At 44.8% G+C, this 24,897-nt stretch overlaps 1 protein-coding gene across 1 annotated transcript in view; it reads left to right on the plus strand.

Moving 5' to 3' along the window:
* The window catches only part of LOC137539075 (uncharacterized), a 73,777-nt gene that overhangs the window by 19,820 nt on the left and 29,060 nt on the right, over nucleotides 1–24,897 (plus strand). Inside the window, exons 4-7 of the mRNA XM_068261548.1 lie at nucleotides 3,061–3,187; nucleotides 8,295–11,820; nucleotides 15,691–15,832; nucleotides 17,818–17,976. Coding sequence (XP_068117649.1) covers nucleotides 3,061–3,187; nucleotides 8,295–11,820; nucleotides 15,691–15,832; nucleotides 17,818–17,976 — 3,954 coding nt within the window. The remainder of the gene's footprint in view (nucleotides 1–3,060; nucleotides 3,188–8,294; nucleotides 11,821–15,690; nucleotides 15,833–17,817; nucleotides 17,977–24,897) is intronic.

Below are 24,897 nucleotides of genomic sequence, written 5' to 3' on the forward strand. Positions count from 1 at the left end.
TGACAATATCCCACCATCTGGTGCAGCGGGATTTTTCCTGGAATCTTGAACTTTGTTTCTCTACCCTCTGACTTTGACTCAATATACAAAGTGTACAATGCATGGAAACGTAAACTGCCCAGTCAACTCATATCCCATATGGTAGGGGAAGGTTGCATTGCTAAAGAGTCCCTAGATCTAAATGCCCCATGACAACTTTGCTATGGGGCCCCATAGTCTCTAGCTACGCCACTGAATACTGTCCTTTAGTTTGCAAAAAAGGTGAATAGTTTATCTTCAAAAAGCATCCAACTGGAACATATCTGTCTCTACTCCAAGCCACTACTTGAGAAATCTCTGGAGATGCCCGGAGGTGTTGAGAGAGACACTGCTTCAACTGCCCATACTCTGCAATATACAGGGGTGGGTGGGAGCACAAGGTGCGGGGGTGCACGTGGGGGTAAAAATACCAGCTGGGTGGCAGCCCTAGGCTCTGATGAGTAGTGCTGTACTGTGATGGCACCCCTGAGAAGTGGTCCCAGTGCAACAGGGTGCCACGGCAGTAACACTAGTCTAGCAGATCGACAAAGAGCATAACCGGAATGTACCTGAGGAGTGTATATGCCAAGAACAAGAGAAATTCTGATTCCTAAAACACTCGAGCCCATATGCAATTCACTTTTTCTCATGAGTTTTCTCCTAGGAGATAATGTTTCATCTTCTATTTAAAATTACTTTTCATCACTTTGCAATTTAAAAAGTACCAAAAATTGGTGAAAAGGTACTGTCAAAACTGTTTTGAGCATTTTCTTGATTACTGGTGTCTTAAAAGACATTTTATTGATAAGTTTAAAGGAGAACTGTAGTGAGAGGTATATGGAGGTTGTCATATTGATTTCTTTTTAAGCAATACCAGTTACCTGGCAACCCTGCTGAGCTATCTGCCTGCAGAATCACACCAGTAACAAGCATGCAGCTAATCTTGTCAGATCTGAGAAAAATGTCAGAAACACCTGATCTGCTGCATGCTTGTTCAGGGTCTTGGGGAAAAAAGTATTAGAGGCAGGGGATCAGCAGGATAGTAAGGCAACTGGTATTACGTAAAAGGAAATCAATATGGCAACCTCCATATACCTCTCACTACAGTTCTCCTTTAAAATTATCACCAGGGAGAAAAAGTGAATTGCATATGGGCCTCAGTATCTAGATGCTACTTATTAAAGGAGAGGTTCAGCCTAAACAAACATACTGTCATTAAGTTACATTAGTTATGTTAATTAATATAGATAGGTAATATAATCTCTAACCCACCCTGTTTTAAAAGAACAGGCAAATATTTGTGATTTCATGGGGGCAGCCATCTTTTTGGTTGAAAGGAGGTGACAGAGAGCATGAGACACAGTTACAACTGTCCTGTGTCCTGATCACCCCTCCCAGCTATGCGTGCTAGGCTTCAAATCTCAAATTAAAAAACAAATTTGCGCCAAAACAGCTGAACGAGAACAACAACATCAGAAATCCCATCCTGCTTTGCACAGCATCAGGGGAAAAATGCCTGGGCAGATTTCTTTGATGGGGCGGAGCTTAGCTTCTGTGCAGCTAAAAATGAGGCTTGGGTAAGAAAAACAAAATTCTGATGCTGTGAACGGTTAAAGAAACACCAAGCCTTTTCAGTGGTGCTGAGTAGATTTTTAGTCTGGAGGTCCACTTTAAGGCCTGTTTCAAAACATTGGGCCCTATCCAATTCACTTTTTCTCATACATTTTCTCCTAGGGATTAGTTTCACATCTATAGCAAAATGCCCTTTAAAGAGACTCCGTAACAAAAATTGCATCCTGTTTTTTATCATCCTACAAGTTCCAAAAGCTATTCTAATGTGTTCTGGCTGACTGCAGCACTTTCTGCTATCACAGTCTCTGTAATAAATCAATGTATCTTTCAGGCCCCTCTCTGCACACTGCCTGTGTGATATTTAGATTAGTTCAGCTTCTCTCTTCTCTCTTATCTTTTACAAGCTGGATAAATCGTCCTCTGAGCTGGCTGGGCTTTCACATACTGAAGAATTACAGACAAGGGCAAAGCTGTTTGCAGGAAGAAAAGAGCAGCCTGAAACTTCAGTGCATGAGAAGAGAACAGGGGGAAAGAAACACACAAATGATCTCTTGAGATTCAAAAGGAAGGCTGTATACAGCCTGCTTGTGTATGGATGTATTTTGTATGTGTGGACATACTGTACATCAACCTACTTCCTGTTTTGGTGGCCATTTTGTTTGTTTATAAACAAACTTTTTAAAACTGTTTTTAACCACTTTTAATGCGGCGGGGAGCGGCGAAATTGTGACAGAGGGTAATAGGAGATGTCCCCTAACGCACTGGTATGTTTACTTTGTGCGATTTTAACAATACAGATTCTCTTTAAGCAATAAGCAAGCAAGAAAATATTTAGAATCATTTTAATTCAATTTTAATTTATCTCAAGTGAAAGTCTTAATATGCATGTCGGAAGCGAAGTGCGTCTTTTGACCAGTCCTGTCCAGTTTTTCCTAAATGGTATGGAGCTTGAAACTGGGCCAATGAAAATTGTCAGGAAGTGCATTTGATTGGCCTAGTGCTAAGCGGTTTACAATGTGCACTAAATTTGCATGCAAGCTGGAATTATTTGCATTTCATTGACCATCTCTACTCAGGATCAGCTATTCAAAGGTATAGGCTGTGCTATTATGGTCAAATACAGATATAACAGAGACTGAACTCTCTCCTCATGTAAGAGGCAGACACAGAGATGGATTAACATGTAATGGGGCCCTGGGCAAGGTAGCAGATTTAGGCCCCCCTTGTGGTCCTTTTGGTAAGCTGAAGTGGAGAGAGGTCAAAGTAGATAGCAGGTGGGCCCTTTGACACCCACTAGGCCCTAAGCACCTGCCTAGGTTGCCTGGTGAACTATCCTGCTCTGGGTAGCCACCTTGGGGAACAGGTATTCACCCGTTGCTGTCTCACTCTCAGCTCCCATTATTATATTATCCTTGCCTTTCAGTAACCATAAAGAAAGATAAAACATTTTTTTTGTGTTTTGATTATAAGGATTCCGAGTAACTGTGCAACATCTATTAATCTGCTGGCACATGACCCTGATGGAGACAGTGTGACATGCCGACATGCATACTACGGGGAATGTGGATCATGTAATCGGTACTTTTCTATAGATCAGGTAAGATTTTTATTCATCAGCATCTTTATTCTGATTGAAGTGCTTTATTTGTTACCTTTATACTGGACAGTTACCCTGTTTAATGTATAGAATAGTAAATTTGCCTTAATTAGGAATGCACACAGCTCTGTATGAGCACATCTGTACTTTATTTGTATTATGCTGTATCTATTAAAATAGTCTTCCTCTTTTGCGAGGCAGAACGCAGTAGCTTTTTTATTGATACTGTGGAAGTTTCTTTCCTGGAACAGAGCAGATCATTTGACCCAACCCAGCTCCTCCCACTAAATGCTTTGAGGCCAGTTCTGCAACTACAGGCCATCTCTACTCAGTGTGCAATAACACATTTAAAGTACTCCTGACCTGGTACCTGGTCCTCATACTTTTAAAATATTTTCTTACTGGTGCTGTGTGACTAGCACACAGCACCATCCTCCACTTCCAGCGCCCACTGCCGCCCCGTTCAGACATAAAATATGTGCGGGGAGGAAGTGAGTTCTTCCTCCCCTCTGCTCGTCTATAAATCATCCCCCTCATCCTGTCACTATAGTTCCCCTTATGATATACTGCACACAGCGTGCAGGGGAGATGTGCTGTGAGCCATTCTGTGGTATTTGAGGTCGGATATCCTTCCGACCTCAAATACCACACAATCACTCTCAGCGCATCTCCCCTGCATGCTGTGTGCAGTAAATCATTAGGTGAACTGTAGCGGCAGGTGGAGGGGGAGGAATTATTACCGAGCAGAGGGGAGGAAGAACTGTCACTTCCTCCCCACACATAATCGACGTTCTGCCTCAGTCAAAGATTATGACTGGGCAGAACAGGGGACTACAGAGGGCACAGGAGGGGAGAGGGAGGTGCTGTGTGCTAGTCACAGCACCAGTAATTAAACAATGTTAAAGTAGGAGGGGGGGGGGGGGGAGGAAACCAGGTCGGGAGTACTTTAACTTTTTCCAGTGTGTTTGCAAAAGTCATGTGCACGTCACAAAACCATGCTCCAGCCTCCAATAAGAAACCATTTCACACTGCTCTTGTATTTAACTATATTATAAACATACTTGGAACAGTGGGAGGAGGGTAAATGCTCTATTACACAGGGAGCAGGAAGGAACTAGACAGGAAGTATTTGACACCTGTGGCATAGACCAACCAAAAGATTTAAAAAGTTTAAAATGTTCTTTCTCTTTCTAAAATATTGCTATTTTTCAAAATGTGATAAAGCCATATATTTGGTTCCACTAGGCCAAAAGAGCTAGAATAATATACCAAGTCAATAAGAAATTTGTATATCCCTTTAAGGAGGAAGATGTGGTCAAATTTTGTTGAATTTAGGGTGTGCGGCTAAAGTTACAATGGACATGATTTTGACAGAAAGGAGCTAAAAGAGAGTGTGGCAAAGGCCTCAATTCACTAAGCTTTTCTCCTGTCTTTAATAACTCTTCTAGAGTTGTTACCATGGTGATAAGGCATGTAGTATTCAGGAAACATTTTACCTCAGGCAAACCTAAAGTTAACTCTTCTGTCTTTAAGTTAACTCTTCAATCCTTAAAATAACTCCAGAGTTAAAGACAGGCTGTTTATTAACTGCACGTAAAAATAACTACAGAGGAGGTAAAATAACTACAGAGGAGGTAACTTAACTACAGAGGAGGTAACTTAACTACAGAGGAGGTAACTTAACTACAGAGGAGGTAACTTAACTACAGAGGAGGTAACTTAACTACAGAGGAGGTAACTTAACTACAGAGGAGGTAACTTAACTACAGAGGAGGTAACTTAACTACAGAGGAGGTAACTTAACTACAGAGGAGGTAACTTAACTACAGAGGAGGTAACTTAACTACAGAGGAGGTAACTTAACTACAGAGGAGGTAACTTAACTACAGAGGAGGTAACTTAACTACAGAGGAGGTAACTTAACTACAGAGGAGGTAACTTAACTACAGAGGAGGTAACTTAACTACAGAGGAGGTAACTTAAGGAATGAAGAGATAAGATAACTCTCTCTTATGTGGAGGTAAGTTTTCTCTTGCCTTATTATCTCCAGCATGATCTTAGTGAATTGAGGCCAAAGTCTACAGGCTGGCTAGATGAGGAACAATCGTCTACAATCCTGGTTGACTACTCTGAGAAGGTTTAGCATGTGTTAGCTAAAGTTGACAGTTTTGGGACTGAAGCTACAGTTGCATAGAAAAACTGTCCTACCTACTGTAGCTTTCTCTAAGATGTCAACTGACTCTGAGGCTATGGGACAGGATAATGCTACAAGGTCACTGACCATCTCAGAAGGGAAGAGAAGTTGCTAGCTGGCCATCAGAGCAAAACAGGTAGCTTGGGGCATACATATGATCCTGCTGCCCTTGAGGTAGGCACAGGGCGAGCCGAATAACGGCTCTCCCTGCTGCCGCTAAACTTCCTAGTCACATTAAATACTATTCCACCTCCAAGTTTGAGCAAGGGAGGTGTCTGGCGATCCCTGGTTCCCCGAATTACTGTTGCACGGGGTGCGCATCACATCGGAACACATTGCTGCTATGACGGCACCCAGCGTCGGTACTCGGCGCTGAGAGCCGTGCGCCAAAGATATCCGCCTCGAGCTTGGGTGCCCATGCTTGCAGTATTAATTGGCACTGGATATGGGTTCTAAAGGGAGTATACCATATTATATAGCCAACATTCTGCTAGGAGCTGGTGTTTGGGCATTTAGGTTTAGATATTGAAGTGTAATGAATAGCGGAGATGCCGCCGCGTGAGCAAGCAGCATGGCGGCTATCTCCGCGCTCCAGCCGGCGGCTTCTGCCACGCAGCAACATGCTGCTGGTTCGCCTGGTCCTTCTAGTGCACACAGATTGAGAACTACGCGCGCACCAGGCGACAGGACCTTTATGCTAGCAGAAGGGGAGTCAGCTGATCATGCCGATCAGCTGACACCAGCTATGCTCCGGATTGGCTGAGTGACTGGGGCGGCGCTGTGGAGAGCTCTGGGTATATATAGCTTTTTCGGTATGAAGCTAGCACCCCGGAGAGAATTGGTTGATGTGCCCTAGACTCCCAATATCTCCACACTCCGATATTCCAGTTATCAGTCCACAGTGGAGTCGGCACCATCAGATGGTGCCGACTCCACTGTGGACTGGGTATATATAGGACTTGCCTGGCAGTTGCAAGCTGTCTGCTGTTGCGAAAGCTTACGTGTGAGTACTCAGACCCCAGTCAGATCTTACAGTGTGTTAGAACCAGCCGGAGCTGGGAATTCACACTTAGTCAGATTCCGGTGATAGCCTTTAAAGTACTATTGTTTATCTGTTAGACTAGTTCCCAGGTGTTGAGACCAAGGACCTCACACCTAAGACTAGGAGATTGCTACATTACTACTGTTTATCTGTTAGACTTGTTCCCAGGTGTTGAGACCAAGGACCTCACACCTAAGACTAGGGTTGATATGTTCTGTTACCTGTTATGATCTCTGGCTTTACTGACCACTCTCCTGCTTACTGATTCGGTACCTCCGTCTATCTGATTACCTGTTGCTGTCATTGCCTGAACCCGGATACCGAATCAGTCTTCCGTCTCTGTACCTTATCTATCCGTGTGTTGCCGACTTGGCTTGTCTGCCCTTCCAGGCTGTCGCCCAACCCTTTGGTGATCAGCCTTACTGTACTATCCGTGACACTTGCTCTTCAGGTGTTCATCAGCTCCAAACACAGGCTTATGGTCACCTGCTCCACAGGAGATCATCCTGCAGCTCAGCCAGTGGTCTCTACCTCTTAGGAGTCCACTGGCTGCAGTACAGTCTGATTCCCTGCTCCTCAAGGAAATCCTCGGCTGCAGGTCTATCATATTCACTCCTTCCATAAGTTCTCGCTCCTGCAGCTCAGCCAGTGGTTCCTGCTCCTCAGGTATCCACTGGCTGCAGTACAATCCAGATTCCCTGCTCCTCAGGGAATTCTCGGCTGCAGTACAGTCTGTATTTCCTCCACCTCAGGAGATCATCTTGCAGCACAGTCAGTGGGAACTTGCCCCTCAGGGGTCCACTGGCTGCAGTGCAGTCTGATTCCCTGCTCCTCAGGGGATCCTTGGCTGCAGTAGTGTCTGTATCACCCGCCTCACGGGAGATAACTTCTCTGATTACTGTTGCACCAAACACTATATCACATTGGGTGTCCTGTGTCTAGCTATACCAGCATTGTTGGTGATTCTGCAGATCACCAATAATCAGAAAAAATCTGTGTTGCTGACACCAATCGTTACATGAAGTTATGCTTTCAGGAGGATTTGTGCTGGGTGATATGGTAGGGGAAGGTGAGACTGGTAATTTGGGAGCCGCACAGGGCCCATGATTTGGTTGCCGTTATAAGCCGTAATGTGAATTACAGCTATAGCAGAGCTCACTGAGTAATTTGCCAGCATTAGCCCAAATTACAATATAAACGGTGTAATTTGGGTGCCAGCAATAGCCCTAACCAATTAGGTTATCAGTAGGAGAATAGTATTTAAAATATTTACATTTCAAGAGCAGAGTGAGCCATCTTTCAGCTTCATACTGTGCCAAAATTTACCTACGCCTTTTTACATGCATGCAGCACATACATTTAAAATCAGCGCCAGTAGACTTGGGTGCAGGACACAGCCGGTGTATGGCTGATCCTGCTTCTGCAAAAGTCCGAGCCGGGGAATGATGGAATTTAGCTTCCAGCTATTGTTTTTTGTTTTAAAAGCAACTTCAGAAGAAGGAGCCGACGTTACTCACTGAGCACGCTATAGCTGTAATTCCTATTACAGTCTATGGTGGCGCCAGCTGCGCCCAAATCTACCTGCGCTGAAAAGCACTGCTCCGGCATGCAGCTGGAGTTAAAGGTGAACATGAAGATGTTGTGGGTAAGTGTCTAGGAAATGGTTTGCACTGGGATAGAAGGATTAGGATTGGGGTTCTAAAAGGAATTCATGTTAGTGTAAAGGGTTACAATTGGGGTGCGGTTGGAACTATAAGTTAGGGGTTGAGAATTTGAATGCCTTTGTTATAGGATAGTCATGTCAAATCAGTGAAAAGTCATAAAATGCTGCAGTCACCTGGTAACACTTTTTCATGTCACCTTTCTTCTAGAACCGTTGTGTTATATCTGTTTCATCAGGATGGGCCACAGGCTCCTATATACTCGAACTGGTTTTGGAAGACTTCCCAAAGAGGAACATTCATCTCCAATATAATGATGGGACAATTGTCCACAAAAGCAAACTTTTGCTGCGTAAGACTCGAGAGGTACCAAAGAAGTCTGAAAAGTATTGGTGGGATACCTGGTCTACAGCTGTGACTGCCACGGACATATCTTACAGTGAAGCAGCAACAAGTGACGTGATGTTTGAGTACTCTGCCAGTACAGAATCTGTTTCTTTTACAACATTAGGGAATAGTGGAGGCACATCTGCAGAAACCGTTGCAGTCACTCAATGGGATGATACAACCAGTCCACTTCATACTACAGCATGGTATGATGAGACAAGCCCTGTGGCAGCGACTGAAGAAGTGGACACGTCACCAGATTTTTATACTACAGAAACAACTACAACCTATTCAACAGAAACGACTGTAGCTACAGAACATGTGAGCACTACAGACACACTTGCAGATATATTTACAACTGATTTAACTACAGATATTGTTACAACCTATCCTAGAGAAACAACTGTAGTTACAGGAGATACAAGCATTGCGGATAGCCCTACATATATTGTTACAACCGATTTAACTACAGCTATTTTTACAACCTATCCTAGAAAAACAACTGTAGTTACAGAAAATACAAGTACATCTATGCAAACCATCAAAGTCACTCAATGGGGTGATACAACCAGTTCTCTTCAAACTACTGCATTGTATGATGAGACAAGATCTGTGGCTACGACTAGAGAAGTGAGCACACCTCCAGAGTTATTTACTACAGTCTATCAAACAGAAACGACTATAGCTACAGAACATGTGAGCACTACAGATACCCTTGCAGATATTTTTACAACTGATTTCACTACAGATATTGTTACAACCTATCCTAGAGAAACAGCTGTGGTTACAGGAGATACAAGCATTGCAGATAGCCCTACATATATTGTTACAACCGATTTAACTACAGCTATTTTTACAACCTATCCTAGAGAAACAACTGTAGTTACAGAAAATACAAGTACATCTGTGGAAACCATCAAAGTCACTCAATGGGATGATACAACCAGTCCTCTTCAAACTACTGCATTGTATGATGAGACAAGATCTGTGGCTATGACTAGAGAAGTGAGCACGCCTCCAGAGTTATTTACTACAGTCTATCAAACAGAAACGACTGTAGCTACAGAACATGCGAGCACTACAGATACCCTTGCAGATATTTTTACAACTGATTTCACTACCGATATTGTTACAACCTATCCTAGAGAAACAGCTGTGGTTACAGGAGATACAAGCATTGCAGATACACCTACATATAGTGTTACAGCCGATTTAATCACAGCTATCTTTACAACCTATCCTAGAGAAACAACTGTAGTTACAGAAAATACAAGCACATCTGTGGAAACCATTGAAGTCACTCAATGGGATGATACAACAAGTCCTCTCCATACTACTGCATTGTATGATGAGACGGGATCTGTGGCTGTGACTACAGAAGTGGGGATGTCTCCAGATTTTAATACTTCAGAAACAACTACAGCCTATCAAACAGAAACAACTGTAGCTACAGAACATGCAAGCCCTACAATTACCCTTGCAGATATTTTTGGAACTGATTTTACTACAGATAGTGTGACAACCTATCCTAGAGAAACAACTGTAGCTACCGAACATGCAAGCCCTACAATTACCCTTGCAGATATTTTTACAACTGACTTTACTACAGATAGAGAAACAACTGTAGTTACAGAAGATACAAGCATTGCAGAAAGCACTGCATATAGTGTTGCAACTGATTTAACTACAGATATTGTTACAACCTATCCTAGAGAAACAACTGTAGTTACAGGAGATACAAGCATTGCGGATAGCCCTACATATATTGTTACAACCGATTTAACTACAGCTATTTTTACAACCTATCCTAGAAAAACAACTGTAGTTACAGAAAATACAAGCACATCTATGCAAACCATCAAAGTCACTCAATGGGGTGATACAACCAGTTCTCTTCAAACTACTGCATTGTATGATGAGACAAGATCTGTGGCTACGACTAGAGAAGTGAGCACACCTCCAGAGTTATTTACTACAGTCTATCAAACAGAAACGACTGGAGCTACAGAACATGCGAGCACTACAGATACCCTTGCAGATATTTTTACAACTGATTTCACTACAGATATTGTTACAACCTATCCTAGAGAAACAGCTGTGGTTACAGGAGATACAAGCATTGCAGATAGCCCTACATACATTGTTACAACCGATTTAACTACAGCTATTTTTACAACCTATCCTAGAGAAACAACTGTAGTTACAGAAAATACAAGTACATCTGTGGAAACCATCAAAGTCACTCAATGGGATGATACAACAAGTCCTCTCCATACTACTGCATTGTATGATGAGACGGGATCTGTGGCTGTGACTACAGAAGTGGGGATGTCTCCAGATTTTAATACTACAGAAACAACTACAGCCTATCAAACAGAAACAACTGTAGCTACAGAACATGCAAGCCCTACAATTACCCTTGCAGATATTTTTGGAACTGATTTTACTACAGATAGTGTGACAACCTATCCTAGAGAAACAACTGTAGCTACCGAACATGCAAGCCCTACAATTACCCTTGCAGATATTTTTACAACTGATTTTACTACAGATAGAGAAACAACTGTAGTTACAGAAGGTACAAGCATTGCAGAAAGCACTGCATATAGTGTTGCAACGGATTTAACTACAGCTATTTTTACAACCTATCCTAGAGAAACAACTGTAGTTACAGAAAATACAAGCACATCTGTACAAACCATTGAGGTCACTCAATCGGTTGATACAACTAGTCCTCTCCATACTACTGCATGGTATGAGGAGACAAGCCCTGTGGCTGTGACTACAGAAGTGGGGATGTCTCCAGATTTTTATACTACAGAAAAAACTACAGCCTATGCAACAGAAACAACTGTAGCTACAGAACATGCGAGCCCTACAATTACCATTGCAGATATATTTACAACTGATTTTAATACAGATAGTGTTACAATTTATCCTAGAGAAACATCTGTAGTTACAGAAGATATAAGCATTGCAGATAGCCCTGCATATAGTGTACCAGCCGATTTAACTACAGCTATTTTTACAACCTATCCTAGAAAAACAACTTTAAATACGGAGTGTACAAGCAATGCAGATACCACTACAGATATTTTTACGACCTATCTTACTACAGATAGTGTTACAACCTATTATACAGAAACAACTGTAGTCACAGAAGATGCAGATATGTTTACAACCTATCTCACTTCATCAATTGTTACAACCATTGATTATCCAACAGAAACTGCCACGGTCTATGATGACACAACCCAGCACATATCAACTTTGGATTCTACCTACACAACATCTTATCCATCAGACTATATGGCTTTGAGTAAAATTCCTCTACAATTTTTAGTGGAAGGTGAGTTAAGGCTGATACTCTTTATATGGCAGGGACAGCATGCCTCTGATATCATCATAAGGCAAGGCAGGCTTATTTGTGGTTTGGGTAAGGTGTCAACAGTTGCCTTTGTGCCAATCAAAATTGCCAAAAAGTGCATTTGAATAGCCCAATTCAAAACTGCATACAATTTGCATTGTGCATGCAGGCCAGAGTTATTAGCATCTCATTAACTATCTGTATTGTACAGTAACCATGCAACTAAGGAAAACAATGAGTCTGGTTATGAGCCTGCACAGGGCACACTGCAGCTCATGTTTTTCCTGTATATGCCTAGGTCAGACCTGACATGGAGATGGCAGATCACAGGCCAGTTGTGCTTGGGAAATCAGTGCTGGAGATTGTGCAGGGAGAGAGAGAGAGGCAGAGGCATCAGCCACAGTGCTGTCTATCACAGTAGCTATGGTTTACAGTTTACTGACTGCTGCTTATTCTCCCAGGTCTCTTCCAACAAGCAGAGGAATACAGACAGCTCATTGGGCCTCATATATTCATCCCTCTATACAAGAGTTCCCAAACCCTGTCCTCAAGGCCCACCAACAGTGCATGTTTTGCAGGAAACCAAAAACATGCACAGGTGAGGTAATTAGTGTCTCAGCAGAGCTGATTAACTCCTGCCGTACCAGCAGTCTCTGCCCCCTTAAGGACCAGAGACTGCTGGTACAGTAAAATGGTGCTCACTGACAAAACGAGCTGTGAGAGCAGGTCAGGAGCCGTTTCATTTGCTCCTGATGGTGTCAATTAATGTAAGCCAATAGGTTTGGCTTACAGTGATGACAGAGTCAGGAGCCAATAAAATCGGCACCTGACCGGCTTACACAGCTCTGCCGTCATACAGACGGCCGAGAGAGGGACCTGCGGGGGGGGGGGGAGAGACATTGGAGTGAGCGGCGGGAATGTGTGGCGATCATTGTTGAAATCTACGTCCTGTCAGATCTGCACAGACACAAGCAGGACGTAGATTTCAACTGCGTCGGTCCGGAACCAGTTAACTACCTGTGTGGATGTCCACAAAACATGCACTGTTGTTGGGCCTTGAAGACAGGGTTGGGTAACACTGCTCTATAGTGCCCCAGATTGTGGCCAACGTGACTCCTGATAATAATGTCAGCACCATGACTCAAACCATCCATAACAGGTTTGACCTCTATGAAACCTTTCCTCCAATATGGCAATTGCCATATCACCCCTAGAAATGCCATGTCCCCCACAGTAATGCCAGTCTCCTTTTAAATAGCCATACTTCCCCAGCTATGCCATGCTCCCCTGTATAGCCATGATAGCCATGACCCTACCCGTCAAGCAGAGCAGCACAGGGAAGCAAATGGGGGGCAACTGGTACTCAGATGTGGCAATTCTATTTTTGGCTAGATGGTATATTCTCCCCACCAAACATAACCCAGATGTATTCTGCAGTACTCACTGGCGTAACCAAGGAGCTTGGGGCTTCAATGCAAGTTTTACATGGGGCCTCAAGCACTGTATTGATATGGATCCCCAAAACCTATCAAGAATACCTGCAGTGTCAGAGAGGTATAATCATGGTAAGGAAACAGTTAGCTAAGGATTACCACTGTTCAATACACATATGGTGGTAATTACCAGGATAGCACCAAAGGAAAGCTAATGAGATGGATGAAGGAGGGCCTCCTAGTGGGTCCCTCTGGTCCAGGGGCCCTGGTGTGGTCACAACCTCTGCATCCCCTATTGCTACTCCACTGGCAGTACTATATACAATACATCAAACAATTCCTTTAACTAAGGCCCATGCAACACGAGTAACAGAACACCAGATATAAATATTCCCAGTGATTTGTTTATGCTGCAAATGTATTCCTATACTGAGTGCTAAATCACCCGTGATTCCATTTTAATTTACAAAGATTTTTTATACTGTAGCTAGCTTGCGGTTACTCCCTTCTCAAGAGCATTTTCAACAGAGAATCACTGTAGCAATTAATCTCTATATAGTTGATCATAGGACATGGGGCTAATGCTAGCACATTTTAAATGTGATTGATTCCTGTATAACAGGAAGTCGCGTCAGAGGCTCGCGAGAGGAACGCAGGCTGGAACGCACGGAAGGTATGTATCTGTTTGCTGCCCGCCGCTGCTCAGGGACACTTATTTAAGCTGGAGGGGAGAGCCCCGAGGTGAGGGAGGGTAGGGGGGGGGCAGTCCCCCTCCCCACCGACTGTGGGCATGGATTTCCTCTCATGCTGCGACCCCTCCAGCCCCCAAAACGGCCCCGAGCGGGCCCCCCCACAGGAGCAGAGGCTGCAGGGCCTATTGTTACGCCAGTGTGTAATATTATATTACTCTGCAACAGAATAGAATGGCATGGAATTTTATGGGATTTTTTAAATTGATTTTTAATTTGTTGGATTGTATATTTTGTGCATTAATACCTGCATAACGGGTGATCATTGTTAAATAAAGATCAATATAGAAGTGATATTACTTATGAGTGGTGCTGGTTCCTGGGTTTCTTTTCTTGGTTGAAATATCTATTGTAATTGACCCTAGCACACGCATTATTTGCTGGTGTTGCGGACAAAATTCTTTGAACTAGCTCCTTTCAAGAAGATAATAGCAATTATTTTGACATCACCCAAACTACTTACAGCTTACAGACTTGAAACCGATATGATTACCGGCTAGTGCTGCACTTGTGCCGCAGAAATCACTGAACTCTCTTTTAGTTTAAAAAAAAAAGTTTTATAGTTCATTTTAACCCTAATCCTGGGTGAACTTTTGACAATTTTAGAAATCATCAAAATCAAAAGAGATAGAACAGTGATTCCTGTGGCATAAATGGACACAAACGTGGCACTAGTCAACCAGTTTCCACTAGACAATGGTGCTGTTTTAGAATATCAGCTATTATATCAACTCAGGGACACTGGATGGTGAGCTTCTGTTTCTGATTGCCTGTTGCAAATACCTTCTTTACAAAAACAATCCCAGTGGAATTATAGTTGATTTGCTGGAAGATGCCAGCCTGACCCAAACTTTAATCCCATAAAAGTTGCATATCATCTGCCATGGTTAAATGTGCAACATAGGTAAAGTACTTGTTCTCTGACATAGACCAGGGGGCTGTGGCAGATGATCAGCTGTTTCACCTTCTGTGTGTGATGCTTGTGTTCTGCCTGCCTGCCTACACAGCTCGCCTGCCCACTTGCCCCCTGTACAATGTTAATGAGAGACATGCTCTCCTCCACAAAGATCCCCTCGCTTGCTGCCCTGCATATGCAGACTGTCAGATCATCACTGGTGTCGGTGACTGACAGTGGTGAAGACAGGTAGTGCCCAGTGATCATGCCATATACAGGAAATTACATCATTGATCACTTCCTGTATTTGAAGTACATGGGGCGGTCACTGGGCACCACTCGCTCTCACCACTGCCAGATCTGCCGGTCTGCATATACAGTGCAGCGAGTTAGGGGATTTGCAGTGCAGTGCAGCGTAATACATGGACTGCAGAAGGGAGCATGGAGGGCTCGGAGCGGCTGCAGCTGTTCGATGTAGTGAGGCTGAAGGAGGCGCAATGCAGCCTGAGTATACTGGAATGACTGCAGCATCTGTGGATGTCGCTGCCCATAGCCGCTCGAGTAATAATGGGGGTGAGTGTAATAATAATGGCAATAATAGGCCTTGGGCAGTAAACATAACAAATCTGGCCCTCTCTCACTCAGGTGTAGATTACTATGATGGACAATGGCAGATTTTCATGGGCATTTTGAATGTAGACTCTTGATGAAGTAATAGTTACAGTACCAATGAACTGTTTGGTTAACTATTAACTATTTTTTTCAATCAATGCAGTGACTAGTTCAGCTCCTTCCTGCACCTTTGGAGACTATAGACCAAAATTTCTTCCCCCAACACCCCTTCATGGAGAAAAACTGTTGGCTCATGCGGATAAAACATTTCAGCTCTACCTTTCAGCTAGTGCTGTGTATGAAAGGTAAGCCCTACATAAAATATAAATCAAGTGTTTCTAAATAGTACATACAGTATACAGTGACTATATAGCTATACATGAACTATTATTTATTCATAAAAAAGCAAACATTTCAAAGAAATTCTTTAAGTAAAGGGTATTTTAGTTGTTCTAACACAGTTAGAGGTCATGGTCGCTAATCTCTGGAATTGTAGAGGCCCAGATATGCCAAGATCTAGAGCTGAAACTTAAATCTCCTTGCAGTGATGGAGTCTGGGGTTTGAACTCTCCTTGCAGTGATAGAGTCTGGGGTTTGGAGTCCAACTCCCATATTTTGGAATATGCTACAATAATTAATTGAAACAATTGAATATCTCCAAAGACTTTTTACTTTGAAATGGACAACCATCTCTGGACTGTTGTCAGTAGGTAGTGTATGCACACTTAGATGGCATGGTATCTAAGGAGCTCCCCAGTCTTCACTAGAGTACCCCAGAACGGTTGATAGACTGGTAACCAGTGGCATTGCAATAGGGGTTGCAGAGGTCGTGACTTCATCTGGGCCCTTGGGCTAGAGGGGCCCCATGGGGCCCTCCCTCAAACACAGTATTAGCTCTCTATTAGTCCTGTGCTGATAATAATCATTTCTATAGATGCTCTAAATAGTGGTAATAATAAACAAGCTCTTCCCCATCCCCTTCTTGCACCTCTGACACTGTGGTTGTCCTTGGCAGATTTTGGTGCGCCATATCAGTTGTTATGTAAAGAGTGCTTTGGGGGGGGGGGGGGGGGGGGAGCATATAAAACTTGCCCTGGGGCCCATAGCTCCTTAGCTACACCACTGCTGGTAACCCAGGTAACTGATTACTGAGGACTCATGTGTCACATGTCTCCCAGGCTTACCACCCTGACAACTGGGTGGGACTGGTTACTTTGCAGATATGCTTACTTAGGGATAGTAGCTCTGGTTTGTAGATGATCAGAAGAGTCATTACATCAACTATGAAACATTTGTAAAGCACTTTTCTCCTATAGGACCCAAAGCCCATAAGCTTGTCTCAGAACACAGTGATGTGTACAGGGGAAAAAATTATGGGATCATAAATGCCAGACTAAACAGGTCTCTTTTCAATTTTAATCTAAACGTGTCCAGGGATGGAGCTGTCTTGATTAAGTTTGGCAAGGCATTCCAAAGGGTAGTGCGAGCATGACAGAAAGCTCTGGCTCCAAAGGTTTTTAGTTGGACTCTGAGAGTTGCCATAGCAACGAAACGCGTTGGGCGGAGCTACGGAGCGGCGCTGTGCGTGTGACATCACCGGACGCGGTGACTCTCTACACGCTTCTTCCACACTTCAGCGTCTGTTGCGGGGACCGGAGCCGGAGTAGCCTTCACAGGCGAACAGGCTTACAGAGCTGTGCGCTTGCCGGAATTCCCTATGCGACACCTGATGTCGGACTCTGTTATTTTTAACAAGTTTTAAATAAACGTGGGAAACAATCCCTTACTCTTTTACGCTATGGTGAGGCTTCTCTTTTGGAGGTGACACGTACTGGAAACTCAAGTGCCCAGCTGAGGTCGCCTGAGGTGGCTGAGGGGTGGCCAATACCCCTACTGCGCAGACGGGCCCACTTGGCCAGCTGATCTAGTGAGTCCTTCCACTTTGGGGGGAGTGCGTTCAAACACACACCCCCTTGTTTTATGGAGCCTCTATCGATGTTTGTGACTGTTTGAGAGACTGATATATGCTGAGCGCTGTACCCAACTACATCTACCATCCTATCGGACTCTGAGAGTGGTCAGGAGTGATCCTTTTGATCTGAAGTTATGGGAGCTGATGCAGATGCAGCAAATCCTTCAGGTATCTGAGGCCTAGGTTGTTTAGGGATATGTTTTCCCTCTCGCTTCAGTTGTCCTTTAAGCGAATGTTGAACATAAAAAGGAAATACGTTGTATATTTTAGGGGTTTTTTTTACATTTGGGGTAAACCAGTATTGTTTTTATTTTGCAGCATTACAGACTTTAAAGTCAGTGGACCTCCCGGTATGACTAAGAAACTTACACAGCAATCTCGAGCCTACACACGCAGTATAACTGTGGAATGGACACCAAAGGAAACAAATGTAGGCGAGCACATACCTGTCTGTTTTGTGGCAGAAACCATCAATGGGTCAGTATTGTTCAACTAAGCCTAATGTCTATGTGTCTCCTACTGTGTAGGTTTTCCCTTATATCAGTTTCTAGACTGAAAACATAACTGTGCGTCTGTGTCCTGATAATATTCCTCTTCTATAGTTCTCTCCATGTCTAGAACATAATGGCATGTTCAAACCCTATTCCATGGACCCCTTTATATGTCATACCCCTTGTATGAGCCAGGGGTGCGAAATTAGAGGAGAGTAGCCCCTCCAATCACATGTGGGCCCAGAGCTGTGGGGAGCCCAACTACTAACCTTCCCTTCCTCAGACACAGGGGACTATACTTCAGATCAGGTGTTTTTTTGTGGCTACATGGTGTGAACATCATGGTGGCCACACTTGTTTTATGACCCCTGTAATATGGGCCCTAAGGCCTTCAAGGGCACAAAGGGGAGGGAAGGGAAAGGGTTTGAGCATTTGGGGGACCCCACTAAAGTTTCCTTGGGGGGGGGGGGGGCATCATGAATTGAAGTTATGCCACTGTATGATCCTTCTTCTTTGTACTGTCTCATTTGTGTGCCTTCATTCATTGTGAAGCCTCTTCTTTGTACCTCATTGATTTGCAGCCCCTTTGATTTACCTACATTACACATGCAGCTGCTTGCATGGGATCCCATACAATGTGCAGGATATCATATACAACCCAGTTCAAAACACAGCTAACATCATGTGTCTCAATCTACTGTACAGCCCTTTACATGTGCTTCTCCTTGGTGTGCAGCCCATTACATGTGTCTGCATTCCATGTGCAATATGGGGCAGCAGCTCCATTAATGACCAGAATGCCTCACACGCCCCATTCTGGAGTTCAGCAAGAAGCATGATGCATGACACACATAGTGGCCTGCTTCAAGGTGTTTTCTTCAGCTGTTGATTTGTTTTGTCATCTCATTTACCTGCCATGATGGTCACGTGACTTAACAGTCACATCAACAGCACATCTAGGGCTTGATTTACAAAACGGTGCTAACTTTAGCACTGGCCCTTAGCACGTCTATACTCAGTTGAAATGTGAGAAGTAGTGATCATGCGCAAAGTACCGCGCGCAAAGTTTTGCGCGCGCACTGCACAGAGCGCAGGACGCTCCGTGCGATGTGCCCATTAAAGCCTAGGGGACTTAGCGCGCGCATAGAACTTTGCGCGCGTAAAACTTTGCGCGCGAACTGATTGAGAAATCCGGTGCTAACCTACTTAGCACCCTGGTTAGCGCGCCTTAAGACTTTAGACGTGCTAAGTAGGTTAGCACCTCTTAGTAAATCAAGCCCCTAGTGGTTGAGCAGGTAACTGTACTCTACTCAGCAAACTTTGCTGCTGAAGTCTGCAGCAGAGGGAGAGACCTTGTTAACATTGCATAGGAAGCATGCAATACATAAACCTGCAACAGAACAGAAATGTCACCGTTCAGGAAATAACTGAAATACTAAGGCCATCCATAAATGAATAATGGGAGTTTATTAACAAATGCAAGGAACATAAATAAAGAATAGGCATACACATGCAATTAGACCTCCCTGCATAAGCTATTGATGCAGAGCAACCCAGTGTATATACAAAAGTGTGCAGTCATAGTCATACAGGCAAGTCATAAACCAGGACATCAAACCATACAATGTAATCACTTTGCAAAGAATCGTCTAGGGATAAACAATATGTCATACACAGGAAGGGAACAGGAATACAGGGTAACCAGGAAACAGGTAACAAGGAACAGAGAACTTAGGTTAGGAGGGCCAGGACACGGGAATAGAGATGGCCTGAACGGTTTGCATGCAAACATATTCGCGTGAACATCGGCGGTTCGCATTCGCGGTGATCCGTGAACTATATGCGAGTTCGACCCGCCCCCTATACTACATCATTAGGCTCAACTTTGACCCTCTACATCACAGTCAGCAGACACAGGGCAGTCAATCAGGCTACACTTCCTCCTGGAGACCCCCCCCACCCCACCTTATACAAGGCAGCTGCGTCGGCCATTATCTCACTCGGTGTGGCTGCAGTAATTAGAGAAGGGAGAGGTTGCCGCAGAGACATAGGGAAAGCTTAGTTAGGCTCCTTGCTGATACTTATTGCTAAAAAGCACACCACAACAGCTCTTTTGAGAGTTAATGTTGTTCTTGTGATCTGTTTTTTTTTTTTTAAGTGTGTGTGGCCCACTGACACTTGCATACACAGCCCTGTCAATCAGTCACAGCTGGCCCTTGCTAATTCCTATACTGTGCAAGGCCCAGCACATTCAGTGACTACGTTTTCACTGCACGTGTGACAGCTGAACATTTATAATACCAGTCCGGCTGTGCATACCGGTTCATGGTACCTGTGTGTGTGACAGGCAGCTGCACATTGTATTGATACCAGTCACTGCATACCTGTTCAGTGCATCTGTGTGACAGCACGCAGTGTTATATTGTATAGCAGTCACTGCATACCTGTTCACGGTACCTGTGTGTGACATCTGCATATTTGTAATACTAGTCACTGCATACCTGTTCACAGTACCTGTGTGTGTGACAGCTGCACATTGTATTGATACCAGTCACTGCATACCTGTTCAGTGCACCTGTGTGACAGCATGCAGTGTTATTTTATATAGCAGTCACTGCATACCTGTTCACAGTACCTGTGTGTGTGACAGCTGCACATTGTATTGATACCAGGCAGCAATCTAATTTCGGCTTTGAATTTGGGAAAGTTGAAACATGTACCCTGCATGGCACATGTGCTGAATCTAATAATTCAGAGATTTGTGTGTAAGTACCCTGGCTTACAGGATGTCCTGAAGCAGTCCAGGAAGGTGTGTGGGCATTTCAGGCGGTCTTACATAGCCATGGCACGCTGATATTCAGCGGAGAAAAACTTGCCGGTGAGGCGCTTGATTTGCGATAGCCCTCTCTCCTGATGTTAAACCGCCTGCTACAACAGGAAAAAGCCGTCAACTAGTATCTACAACTACAGTAAAAGGATGTGCTCTGGGGAGATGGAGATGTTCTAGCCGAAGTACTGGACACTCATACGAAATGTCTGCAGGCTCATGCGGCCGTTTGAGGAGGTGACAAACATGGTGAGTCGCAGTGAAGGCGCCATCAGCGACTTAATCCCATATGCTTTCTTGCTGGAGCGTGATGTGCGTAAAGTGGTGGATCAAGCTGTGGAGGAGCGTGAACAGGAGGAAGAGTTGTGGGATTAATTGCCAGCAGAACCAGATGTTTCCTCAACACCTGCGGCAGCACAGATGAGGGGGAGGAGGAGGAAGAGTTGTGTGGGGAAGAGGAGTCAGATGAGGAAGGTGTTTTTTTTGAGGAGGAGGAGGCGTAAGAACAACCGGAGCAGGCGTCGCAGGGGGCTTGTGCTGCTCAACTTTCCCGTGGTATTGTTCACGGCTGGGGGGAGGAGGAGAACTTACCTGGCATCACTGAGGAAGAGCAAGAGGAGATGGATAGTACGTCTGCATCCAAATTTGTGCAGATGGAGGTTTTCATGCTGTCCAGCCTGTTGAGGGACCACCGTATAAAAAAAACTCCTGTACTGGGTGGCCACGCTACTAGACCCTTGGTATAAGCACAAAGTGGCAGAGAAGTTACCAACTCACCAGAAGGTAGAAAGGATGCAGCACTTGCAGAACAAGCTGGCAACTATGCTTTACAGTGCGTTTAAGGGTGATGCCACAGCACAACGGAATAAAGGTACCACTGCTAGTTATCCTTTTCCCATGTCCACGCAGGCAAGGACAGGACGCTCCAACGGTCTCATGGTGATGTCGGACATGCGGACATTCTTTAGTCCAACGCCTTAGCCCTTCCGGATCCACCCTCCACCAACGCCTCGAACGGCAGGTAGCAGACTACCTGGCCTTAACTGTGCATGTAGACACTATGAGCAGCGATGAACCCCTGGACTACTGGGTGCGCAGGCTTGACTTGTGGCCAGAGCTGTCACAATTTGCCATCCAACTTCTGTCTTGCCCTGCCTCAAGCGTCCTGTCAGAAAGGACCTTCAGCGCAGCTGTAGGCATTGTCACTGAGAAGAGAAGTCGCCTAGGTCAAAAAAGTGTTCAGTACCTCACCTTTATCAAAATGAATGAGGCATGGATCCTGGAGGGCTACTGCCCGCCCGAAGACTAAGTCAGTCCCCACACACAGCATCTCTGCCTGCATGCAGTTGCCCCAAGACTAAGTCGGTCCCCACACAGCATCTCTGCCTGCAGGCCGCTTGACTGCCTTCTCCACCACTACCAACAGTGTCCATCTGCTTGACTGCCTTCTCCACCACCACCAACAGGGTCCAGGGCTCCAGGCGGATTTCTGAATTTTTAAGGCTGCTGGTAGCAGCGGCCACTAACATAAACAATAACAATTTTTTCTGGTGTGTGTACATGTCTGCCTATTTTTTCTGGCAGCTGCAACAACAAAACAAAAGTCATGTACATGTGTCAATTCCCCTTCATGATCGTTAACTTGCCACGATGAAGGGGCTTGCGTATCACAATGAAGCAATGATCGCCGGCTATATGAGTGTGTCGGGGGGGGGGGGGGGGCACACCCAAGATAATAAGGTTGTTGCTTCCTTATGGACAGACCAAATTCGATCAGCTGGACAGTCACTGTTGTTCTGTCATTGGACTGGCACTCTCGCCAGTCCAGCATGGCCGTCACTACACAAACAGCTGTTTGTGGTGCGTTACACAGTGAGTTTGTTCTGTCAGTGTGAAGCAGTACTCTAATTACACTAACTAAATTGATGTATACACATGCAAGATGTTTTAAAGCACTTTAGGCCTCCAATTTAGCATGCAATGTGATTTCTGCCCTTAAAACGCTGCTTTGCGTCAAATCCTGATTTTTCCCCGGGACGTTTGGCTTCCCCGGGACGTTTGGCATGTATCCCACTCCGCCATGCCTCCTTCCAGGTGTTAGACCTCTTGAAACCTCTTTTCCATCACTTTTTAGCCAGCATAAATGTTTGTAATTTTCAAGTTTGCCTCCCCATTGAAGTCTTTTGCGGTTTGCGAAGTTCGCGCAAACCCGAACGTTTGCGGAAGTTTGCTTTTGAGGTTCGCGAACCTAAAATCGGAGGTTCGAGCCATCTCTACACGGGAACACTGAACTAGCAATGAACCGGTGATCAAGCTTGATTTAAATACTTGTGCTGGAAGACCAGGTGACAGTTCAGATCACCTCCCAACAACAGTCGGTACAGAAATACAGATCCTGGAGGAGTGAGCCCTCTGATGGCAGGCAGAGAAACAACATAATGCAAGACCAAGTTTATGAGGACATCTGCTGGTGAGGAGAGGAAGTTCATGCATCACATTCACAAGGATGTCTCGACAACAGAAGCAGAGCGGTACAGGCCTGTTGGTGTACTTAACAGAGCATCTCTTGCCTGACATAGGCTTTCATTAGTGCTTTGGATAAACAGTTTAGCCATGATTATAGTACAGACATGCTGTTGGGTAGTGATGAGCATGAATTTCGCACAATTTAACTTAGTTTGTGTAACGATCGGTGTCAGCCAGAACAGATTTTCTGATTATTGGTGATCTGCAGTATCACCAATAATACAAGTATAGCAAGACACACAGGATACAAAGATGTAAGATGGTGTTTGGTGCAACAGTAAATATAGATGGAGATACCCACTGTCCAGAGGAGCTGGTGAAGGGGGTATCTCTCATCAACACAGTAATCAGTATCCCAGCAAGCTGGAGACTCAGAGGAGTAATGATAGGTTCACCTGAGGAGCGGGTGATGCACAGTAAGACAATGTAGCGAGAGCACTCGAGGAGCGAGTTATTTAGACTGTACTGCAACAGGTGATCCCCTGAGGGGCAGGAGACGCAGACAGCATATAATGATAGCTGGTCACCTGAGGAGCAGGTGATTAAGAGTGTACTGCAACTATCAACCTGAGGAGCAGGTGATTCAGACTATACTGCAGCTATCAACCTGAGGAGCAGGTGATTCAGACTATACTGCAGCTATCAACCTGAAGAGCAGGTGATTCAGACTATACTGCAGCTATCAACCTGAAGAGCAGGTGATTCAGACTATACTGCAGCTATCAACCTGAGGAGCAGGTGATTCAGACTATACTGCAGCTATCAACCTGAGGAGCAGGTGATTCAGACTATACTGCAGCTATCAACCTGAGGAGCAGGCGATTACTAACTGAGAACCCCTCACCAGGACTAATCCCCTGGTGAGGGCAGAAGAGTCAGACAAGCAAGTTCGGCAACACACGGACAGATACGGTACAAAGGCGGAAGACAGAATCAGAGTGAGGGATAGCCAAGTCGGCAACTGGATCAGATAGGCAAAGGCACAGAATCACAAGACAGAAGAGTAGTCAAGGCCAGCAGAGGGTCATAACAAATAATACAATTCAATTAGTACTTTAAGCTATCAACAGAATCTGTCTAAGTGTGGATCCCCAGCTCCTGCTGGTTCTAGGCACACTTTCGGATCTGACTAAGGGTCTGAGTGCTAACATGTAGCATATGCAACAGCAGACGAGGAACAACTGACAGGCCTGTTCTATATATACTGGGAGCGCTCCTAAGCACCACCCCCATCACTCAGCCAATCAGGATCAGTGCTGGAGTCAGCTGACCGGCTGATCAGCTGACTCCCCTTCTGCTTGCATAAAGATCCTGTCTGTGCGCGCACGCATAGACCTCAGTCTATGTGCGACTGAAGGAGAAGGCAAAGTTCCACCATGCGACCATGCGGCGAAAGCCATGCCACTCGGCTTCCTCCTCGTTCCCCACAATCTCAGGCATAATTCCATCATGTATCTGCGCGGCGGAAACCGCCGGCTGAGACGCGGAGATAGCCGCCATGCCACTCTCTGATGCGGTGGCATCTCCGCTATCCCTTACAGTTTGTAATCGTAA

Source organism: Hyperolius riggenbachi, chromosome 11 (assembly GCF_040937935.1).
Source record: "Hyperolius riggenbachi isolate aHypRig1 chromosome 11, aHypRig1.pri, whole genome shotgun sequence".
NCBI lineage: Eukaryota > Metazoa > Chordata > Amphibia > Anura > Hyperoliidae > Hyperolius > Hyperolius riggenbachi.